Source organism: Scardinius erythrophthalmus (genome assembly GCF_964197995.2).
Source record: "Scardinius erythrophthalmus genome assembly, chromosome: 1".
Taxonomy (NCBI): Eukaryota; Metazoa; Chordata; class Actinopteri; order Cypriniformes; family Leuciscidae; genus Scardinius; species Scardinius erythrophthalmus.
In genome coordinates this window covers 443,701-453,700 of record NC_138221.1, presented here as the reverse complement: position 1 = coordinate 453,700, position 10,000 = coordinate 443,701, and the positions used below count along the sequence as shown (strand labels likewise).

The window sequence follows — 10,000 nt, the reverse complement described above, 5'->3', positions numbered from 1 at the left end:
CACCAGTGGCTCTGCAGTTGGGAGTAGTAATAGTGGCAGCACTGGTTCGTTTTCTCCTTCCCAGCAATACAGTATGGCTCATTCTACTTCAGTACAATCAGGTGCTCAAATGCATCAACGCCAGCATGGTCAGAAATATCCCTCACATCAAGGATTACACCAAGGTCAGCATCACCGGACGTACCCGCTTTCTGGAAACAGAATACCCCCTCAGTTTGGACACTACGCCTCCATTAATGCAACCTCAGGCTCCGCTGGAATGTACAACTCTCCACCGCAAAGATACGACGTGATCGGCAACAGCAGTACGGATGCCAAAATGAATAACTCGCCCAGTCAGTCTAATCCAAACACTCATACAAGTTCATCTGCTTCAAACAGCTGTGAGAATATCGGTCAAAGTTACTCATCATCTGCTCATCCTCCATATTCGCCCCAATCGCAGTCCCTTCACAAGCATGCTCCCAGTTCCCAGCGTAGCTCTCAGCACAGCACTGGAGCAGGTTATGACCCTTCCCTCAAAATGCAGCACCAGGGACACCTGCAGTCCAAACTGCCCCATTCATCGGTCTCCTCTAGCCCTGCTCTGCCTTCACAACCCTCTCAAGACCTCACCAAATCTCCTATGCATTCCCAAAGTCAACAGGCCCACATTCATCAGAACTTCAGTCCAATATCTAATCCCTCCCCTGCTCCATCTGCTGTACAGTCTCCAAGCTGCAGCTCCTCTTCGTCTCCACTAATGGGGGGTTCAGAGGGGAATAGTGCAGCTACGCATATGCAGACGTCATCACACCCCTCTGTTTCAAACTCTCGCAGCAGCCAAAGCCATGGACGCCTTCTGCAGGCCGTACCTCAGCTGAGCCCCACTCCCAATTCAAATAGCAGTATTAGTAGTTGTGGTAGCGCTGTAGGAACTAAAGTGGCTGGTTTGAACCACAGTGCAGGGATCAGTCACGCTTCCATGAGTCAGAACCGAATGGGACTAGGTCTTCGAGGCGCTCCAGGGGAAGATGGCTCCCTGTACCCTCATGAAAAACTCTTGCAGGACCCTGGTCTAAATAGTCTAAATGCTCTGACCTCTCAAGTGGAGAATCTACCTAATACGGTGCAGCACATGCTGCTAACAGACACTGTGCTGCCTCAGAGGAAGAGCAGAGACAGTGCACATCACCTTCAGATGCAGCAGGGATCTCAGTCTTTACCGGGCAACCAAAACAAATCTGCAAGTGCCAGTGCCAGTGGTCAGACCTCAGTAAATGAAGAGAGTTCTGAGATGCTGGAAACAAAAGGGCATCAGCAATTAGAATGCAAGAGAATTAGGCAGGCAAGTGGAACAAGCAATGAATCTGAGCCACAGAGCTGCCCATCATCACAGAGTCAGACGTCGTCAGAACAGGCATTGGATCTCCAGGTCAACCCTAGAGTCATTTCAACAGCTTCAAAACAATTATCTGCTAGAGAGTCTCAAACAAAGACACCAGAAACATTGACGCCCTCCTCCTCTTCACCACCATCAGTTCATCCTTCTGCAGAACACAGCCCAAAACAACAGGTATATCCCCCTGCTCCACCATCTCCCATTCCCTCAGCACGTCCGAACTGTGCAGCAGAACGAGACCTTGGTATTAATGATAATGGAATGAAGGGAAGAATGATCAAAATGATAAAAGATGAAGAAAGCGAAGCTGAAAGTGCAGATCCTCCCTGTGATAGAGAAAAATCAGAGAATAGACTGTCAGTCTCTACCACACAGGATGAAGCGGAGACAGATGCACAACAAAATCCAAGTAAAACTGTGAATGTTTCAGAACAACATAATGTTGGAGGTGTTGGGGTTATTGTCTCTGCTCGTTCTGAACTGAACATTGAATCGAGCAAGCACACAGGAGCCAAATCTCCACGTTATGTTGTTTCTCATTACCCAAACAAACACAGCAATCCTGAGGAGCGACATGATGTCAATGTCTTAAGAGAGACAAGAAATCACAATGGAGAGGGGGAAGTGTGCATGGAAACATATGTGTCACAATATGATATTTCCCCTAAACAAGAATTTGGCCAAAACATCCCCTCTGTTCAATCTCACCCAGTGTCATTTAAATACAGTAATCCTGAGGTACATTTCAATTCTACAAAGAGCAAGGGAAAGTTAGGACTAGGGAGTGGTATGGGTGCAAATAGAAGCCAGAATTATCATCAGCTGCAGGCCAGCTATGGGTCTTTTGCCAGAAAGGAGATTGGTGTTTTTGCTTTGGAGGGGGGGAGAGGTATCGTCTCAAGAAGTCAGGATAGCAGTTCTCAGTTTCAGCAATCGTTTCCAAGTCTTTTGCAAGAAGTCCTCCAAGGTCATCACTTAGATCGACGCTATGGACGTCCCGACCAGACACCTAGTGTTCATCAACAACCTCAAGATACATCCCAGCACCGTTATCAAACTAGACTACCTTGCAGTATGGTTGAAAATTTGAGTTCACATGCAATGAGCTCTCAAACAATTATGGGTGGACTTAATGTCCAGTTCAGTCAAATGGCCTCCGGAAAACCACCGAATACAAGTCAGAATCAGGGACCAGATAGTGAGATAGTTTTAGGCCATCCTCATCCCTCTTGGGATTCTGAAGCACACAAGCCCAACGTGACTCACGGGATCTCCTTGGAAAAAGGCAAAACCAGTCTGTCTCCAAGCCAGTCCACCCACATGCAGCAGTCTTTAGATCTCACAACAGGAGCCCCTCCAAAGCACATTAATTTGGCTGACTATTCTTTGCAGCACAGAAAACCCTCCAGATATGGTACCTCTCCTTCTGCTGTGGAACAACTGCTTTTACAGGAAGCTGAGCCACTGGCATGTGGTGTAGGTCCTATCAGTCACACTCAATCTCAGACATCCACGTCCTCAGGCAGGCGCTCAGTAATCTGCGATGTGTCTCCTTCTCGACGAACAACACCAGAAAGAGAGAGGGGACACTCTGGGACCACTGGACCCTCAGTCATTCAGCAGCCATTTTCCTCTTCTGGATCAAACGGTCAAGAATGCTGCAAGGAAGAAATAAAAGCAAAGAAAGCACAAAACAAGGAGGACTCGTCAAAGATTGAAGCTGCAGGCCAGAACACAGATGGTTATTGCAGCACGCCACCCAGTAAGGAGTGTAATAAGCCCCTCCATTCCCCTGTAGATGTTGATTCTGATTTAGAAAAGACCAGCAGTGCCAAAGGCAACAATGAAGCCACCAGCAACGTGCCATATCTTTCGCAAATGTCCTCGAATCCTTTGTCCTCGCCACCGAGACACCAGTCGTTTTCACAGGTAGTTGATCGTTTCAGAGCATATGGCTTCAGTGACACCATGGATGGACAAAAAATGATCTCCCATCCTACGCCTCATCGACCATTCCACACCATATCAGCATATTCTAAAACCACACCCTCTACTAGCAAGTTACAAGTGTTTCCGCAGAGCTTACCCCCTCAAGACAGACCCGACTGGACTCCTGACAGGCAAAGGCTAAGAGCTATGGACAAGCACGTTCTTCAGAGACTTCCTGAACAGAAGTGTAAATCCCAGTCCTCAAGTGATATTCTGCCCAGTCAGCATCACATATCTCGGCAGCACTCTTATCTCCGTTCACACTTTGACATGAAAATATGGGACGCTTATTCTGAAAGAGATGGTGCTGGACAACCACCGACTGCAATGCCTTGTGAGCATGCTGTTTCTCAACAAGTCACAAATGCTGGCCCTAAACTTAAAGAAGAGGACATCTCAGATAAGAGTGCACAAGACACTGCCAAATCTTTCCACTCAGTGGCTTCAGCTGGTGCTATTATCCCTGCTGGGCACACCGGTAAGGCTATCCAAGGGATTCAGCAGGGGCAGAGACTAACTAAAACTGGAGCATCGGCTGAAACCAACCCTTTAATCATGAGGAGGAGAGTTAGATCTTTTATTTCTCCTATTCCAGCTAAGAGGCAGCATCAGGATGTTCCAGGTCAGCGGCCAGGATCAGCTTATCACTCCCCATTATCGCAGTCCCACTCTGATTCTAGACATGCAGTCAACAATTGTTCTAGCAGTACTGATACTCAGCCAAAATTGCATTCTCCTAAGACTCAGCATTCTATATCCAGTGCAAACTCACCTCCTCAGTCCAAAGCAAAGTTTCTTCCCCCAAGAAAGGGTCGTGGTCTAAAACTTGAGGCAATCGTGCAGAAAATTACTCCAAGTGTGAAAAGAAATGACTTCAACAACAGTCATGTGGAATCTGACTTCTTGGAAGTGTCTCATTACACCTCTGACATGCCAGACCCTGAGGGTGGCACGTCGTTTGCTAGTGCTCCTCAAGGAGAGGAGGCCTGTTTATCTTACCTAGATGATTCTCATACTTTAGAGGATCTTATGCCATACAGAGCAGTTGAAGATGCCTTCTCCTGTGATTCTCAGTCTCTCAAACCAGGTGCAACAGCTTCTAGCAGTTGTACCCTCAGAAGTTTGCCAAAAGATTTTGACTTTGGACTAGGTGCTGCGGGATCTTCAGGGTCTTTGGTGGGTGAAAGTGATAAGGATGATTTTACTTTGTTAGGACCCCTTCCACCAGCTCCTCCATTACCTTGTCCTGTACAGGGATCCCCTCCTCCATCTTCATCTGCATTGTCTGACATACAGCAGTTCACAAACACTTATCAACAGCTGGAAACCCGGCGCAGCGAGCAGTCAGCTGCTAACCTGCTTAGGCAGAAACTGCAAGAGACTGGCATGGGCTTTGATGATTACCCAGGAGGGGATTACTTTGGGACCACCACTGGCCAGAGCCCTGGGCACCACCTTCTGTCCAGAGCTTCTCAGCACCAGATGAATTCTCTCGGGTTGACATGCTCTGAGTCTAAACTATCAGATAGCATGGTGCCCAAAGGGTATTTTCCATCAGGGAAGAAAAAGGGTCGCCCAGTAGGCAGTGTGAATAAGCAGAAACGTGCCCAAGCACAAATTCAGAATGCAGCAACAAGCATACCTTCCTCTCCTCTTCCCTCACCTACAGCTGTACCTCAGTCTGTCCAAGTCCCAAACACAGCAGATGAAGTGCCCCAAGAGTCAACACCACCTGACCAGAACCCCTGTCCATCTTTGGTCCCTCCCGCTGAAACCCAGGTGGTGAAGGAGGATGTAGAGTGTGAAGAGACCCAGCCAGAGTTAGATTTGAAGCCTGCTAAACATAAACAGAGAAAGGGGAAAGAGGGCAACGAGACTGCTGGTACAAGTGGCAATCAGAGAAGAAGGAGAGGCATGGCTTCCAAAGAGGAGCTGGACACTCAAACGAGCGGTAAGGGAAGCATGAGCCTGTGTGGAATATTCCCAGATACCAGAAATAATGTTTTTGCTCCTTACATACATGTGGAGAAAAAGGTGGAAGAGATTGGGGCAGTCTGTACAATTATTAATGCCGAAGATGAAAAATCGAAAAGTGGTGGAGGCAAAGCTGGTCACCTTGGGGCTGATGGCCTGTTAAATACCCCGCTGGCATCTCAGCTTGTGAGAAAAGAGAAGGAAAATGAAAGAACAAAGGAAAATTGGGTTTCAGAGCAAGTTGATTCTGCCTTGCAATCCGGGAAGATACTTCCTACATCTGGATATGTTCTGTCAGGGCCTGTGATATCAGAAACTGGACACACTGGTCGCCTCTTATGCTGTCTTTGCCAGAAATGGGCCAACTACAAACATCTCGGGGATCTCTATGGTCCTTTTTACCCAGCTGAATATGCAGCCAAGCTGCCTAAGAATCCACCTCAAGTCCGACAAACCTTGTCCTACCATGGGGCAGCTACCACAGTTTCCAGTGTGACATCCATTCCGACAGACTCGACTCCCCAGAATACAAGTTTACAAGACTCGCAGAATGTCAAGTCATATGTTAGTAGCGATTGCCCAGTAAGTCAGGCAACAGACCCTACATCCCCAGCCACGCCCATTGGCACTGTATTTCCCAGCATGGGTGAAGAAATGGCTTTCCACAATGCTATGACCAGCAGCTCCACCTTGAAGGTAACCGCTCACACCTGGGATCCGGCTGCAGGACTGGTGAGTGGGCTGGGTACATCAAATGTACAAGAACTGGATAGTGAGCTCATACTGAAGCAGTTGCATGTCGAGACTTCACAACAGAGGCCCCAGCACAGAAAACTGACATCCCATCCACGCTTCAAAAGAAGACACAAGTCCAGTGAAGATTTACCTCGAACTGTTCCCATCAACAGCAAAGCCTCCCTGCCCTTCCAGCCTCCCCCACCCAGCCTGGACTCCCTGGGCCCCATGGCCCAACTTACCCAGCTCCCACTAGTGCCTCTGGACCCCGAGGAGCTGTGGGTGCACGAGGGCTGCATCGTGTGGACCAGCGGCGTATACCTGGTCAACGGGAGACTGTATGGCCTTCAGGAGGCACTAGATGGTGCTAGAGACACCGTGAGTAGAAAGTTCTGCCGCTCGTTTTAGTATGTGGCTTATTGCTGTAACGTTGACTTGTTGTTAATGTTAGTTCCTCTTTTCTGGTGACTGATTCCTCTCCTCAGAGCTGCTCCCATTGTGAGATGGTGGGCTCCACCCTGGGCTGCTACAGTAAAGGCTGCACCCTGAGGTACCACTACCTTTGTGCCATAGAAGCAGGTGAGATGTGGCATCACTGTGGGCTGCACTTGGGGGTCTATTAAAGTGCACATGAGTCTTTGTGATCAGGGGTGGGGGACTGAGATTCAGTGCTAAATAACCTATTTTTTACCCTCCATCTAAAGATTGCTCCCTAAATGAAGACAACTTTTCTCTGAGGTGTCCAAAGCACAAGGTAAGAGAACAAGACTTCACAATTAATATGGAAATGTGGTCAATCGAGGCCACGAAGTAAGAGTTGGATCCCACGGCTTATTAATTCAATCCCTCGTTTTAGTGAATTTGTGGCCACGACTTGCTAATTCAGGGTGTCCGCGCGGTAGTAAAAAGAATCTACTAAAATTAAGGCCCTTGAAAGGTAGTAAAAGGTAACAAACACAATTTGACTTGGTAGTAAATTTTTCATCACCACCTCAATATAGGAGTTTCCATTTTTTTTTGCTTAATATTTGTGTCTCCATGTTTTAACTTCATCTAGCATAATTTAAAAATATATATACGGTGCTAACAACAGGACCTGAGCAGGGCTCGACATTAACGCTTGTCCGGGACAAGTGGATTTTTTGATGGGACAAGTGAAAGAGAATTTTACTTGCCCGACCGGACAAGTAGCCTGATTAAACGCCAATAACAAAAAAGTAACTAGGGAATCACTAAAACGAGTGAATGATTCTGATTGTATTATATTTATTGTAAGTAGCGGTCGATAGTGGATAATAAATGTATTACTGACGGTAACAAGGTTGCGCTGTTGAGGCTTGCGCAGACTCTCGAGGAGAAGTCCAAACAAATGTAAACTCAGTTAACAACACACTTCCAGTGCCAAAATTCAAAATGTGTTTTAATATTTAACATATGATACAGTTTAGCAACCTCACACGACGAGTACATTATTTAATGCAGTTGTAAATTTTCAGTGTAAATGATTTTATTTGATCAGCCCTACCTAGGGTAACAACAGCCCTATATTATCTTATTAGGCTATTCCAATTTAATCTATTGATCAAATTTAAAACTAAAGATGAAGCATACACTTAATAAGATTTGGGGGGGGGGGGGTATATTTAAATCTGTAATATGCAGATTAAAATATATCAGAGCTGACTGAACACAGATGAGGATATTTCTTCAGAATAAATTATATTTACAGCACACACACACACACACACACACACACACCAAACACATTTACTTGTGGGAAGGACAAGCACATGAAAAGGCTTAATGTCGAGCCCTGGGTGAGTCGGAGAGTTGATAGCAATGACAAAGTGCCAAGGTTATTATTCCCCTTATTAGGGCTAAGGGCTGTGGTTAGGATAACTCAAGGGCTAGGGTTAAGATAAGCACAACTGAAACTCAACTCCACACTACAAAAAACAAACATAATTGACAATGACAATACTTAATGATCACAATTAAACATTAGAGTACCTAATATGTATGATGGGTAGTAAGTGGTGCTTTGCATACCCCCGCCACAATCATGGCCACAATTTACTAATTTGTTCCCTAGTTTTAGTTAAATCATGGCCATGAATGAAGAATTAGATCCCACAACATGTTAATTTAACTCATTTTAGTAAACCTCGGTCACAAATTAAGAATGAATTCTCATGACATATCAATTTGTGAACTCATTTTAGTTAAATCATGGCCACGAATTAAGTATTAGATCCCACGGCTTATTAAATCAATCCCTCGTTTTAGTGAATTTGTGGCCACAAATAAAGAATTTGTTTCCACAGCTTATTAATTCGTTAGGGTTAATTCGTTCCCTTGTTTTAGGCCACGGTTTAAGAACTCATTCCCATGACTTATTTCATTCCTTATTTTTGTTTTTACTAAATTTGTTCCCACAACTTAATTTGTTCCCTCATGTTGTGAAATCTCGGCCATGATTTACTAATTTGTCCTCTGGTTGATGCGTGTATATCATATATCCCGCATGTCATGTGCGGAGCTCCGTAGAAACTACGCTATTCCACCAGTGTGACTATAGATGTGTGTGTCTGTGTACATATGCGTTGTGTTTGAACAGAGCAACAGAATCGCCAAGCCTGGAGCGGTGTACCTGGAGCAGTCGGAGAGAGGATGAACACACACACACACGCCGCACGAGTCACGCACAGATCAGACGTGAGTGCCCCTGCCGTGAGTGTTGTGTTTGGCTCTGTTAGCCTGTGCCGTCACTGACCTGTGCCTGTGCTTCCCAGCAGAGAGAGAGATTCCTGACTGTGTGGGTCCAGCTGAAGTGGGAACGCCGTCATGCTTCGAGATCGGGGTTACCGACGATTACATTTGGGAATGTAAAGTTCAAAGACTTTCTCTAGAGAACACTAATAACTGAGAGGTTTTCCATTCATCGCCTGATCCCCCGTGGACAGGGCCGAGCAGAAGATGGAGATGAAGAGACGCTAACTGCCTTTCAACACACGACTTCAGTTCGCTACGTCTGACCTTTGAGTCCGCTGTGGTCATCTTTTACCTGGAGCTGCGCATTAGGAACAAGAGGACTGAACGAGGGAAGGGACCATGTGGACAGAGAGAGAGAGAGAGAGAGAGAGAGAGAGGCAGTGTATTTACACCAGTTATATGTAGTATTTTATATCATAACTCATATTATCATTATTTTAAACATCACTATTGTTTTAATCAGTATTTTAGACCGAATTCTGAGCGATTGATGGAATGTCCGTATCAGGAGGACCAGAATGTCGACCCGTTATGACATCACACTCGTGACATCACGTGGAGCGGAAGTCCAGTTGCCACAGAGACATTGTTGTCATGGAGATGCACATATATTGCCTTCGAAGGTGTGCCTGTGAGTGTGTGTGTGTGTGTGTGTGTGAGTGAGAGAGTTCGCTTGTCTGTGTCTGTCTCTGCTCCTTTGATAAGTGTTCTTATTTTCCACCTCAAGGGTTTTGTGCTATAGAGGAGAGCGAGGAGAAGCTAATGGACATTGGGTTATTTTTCACAGCTGGGATGAGAGGGAAAGCACCAGGACTCGTGAGTAACGGGTCGAGACCAACATTCCTGCAGCGTTCCGAGGGAAAGCAGTGCAGATCTCCATCTCCAGAACAATCGCTGTCATCTTTTCTATAAAAATCTCCTGAAAATACGAACGCAGAGAAAAGACTCGCCATATGAAAACAACATGTACTAGAAAACTGTCAATATGCTTCTGACTCATGAATACAGTTATACAATGGAGAGCTGCTGTGTGTGTGTGTGTGTTCACAGTACTTCTCTTCTTCTGTGTCTGGTCCGCGCGGATGCGTAGAGTAGCCGGCTCTAACTCGCCGCCTTCGGGGAGACAGACCTACTGTGAGCTGCGCATGT

The 10,000-nt window shown here is 46.1% G+C and overlaps 1 protein-coding gene across 6 annotated transcripts in view; it reads left to right on the top strand.

The window, feature by feature from the left end:
* tcf20 (transcription factor 20) overlaps positions 1-9,871 on the top strand; it is a 34,300-nt gene extending 24,429 nt beyond the window's left edge. Inside the window, exons 2-8 of one of the 6 annotated variants that reach the window (XR_014030505.1) lie at positions 1-6,457; positions 6,565-6,658; positions 6,784-6,833; positions 8,697-8,794; positions 8,875-9,233; positions 9,315-9,474; positions 9,639-9,871. The exon at positions 1-6,457 is cut by the window's left edge and continues 1,398 nt beyond it. Coding sequence is in view for 2 of the 6 variants with exons in the window: in XM_081370933.1 (XP_081227059.1) it covers positions 1-6,457; positions 6,565-6,658; positions 6,784-6,833; positions 8,697-8,753 (6,658 nt within the window). In the remaining 4 variants the exon portion in view is untranslated. Of the gene's footprint in view, positions 6,458-6,564; positions 6,659-6,783; positions 6,834-8,696; positions 8,795-8,871 lie in introns of all 6 variants that reach the window. The other 5 variants (XR_014030506.1, XR_014030507.1, XR_014030508.1 and 2 more) reach the window with 5 other exon arrangements.
* Positions 9,872-10,000: the final 129 nt, after the last annotated feature.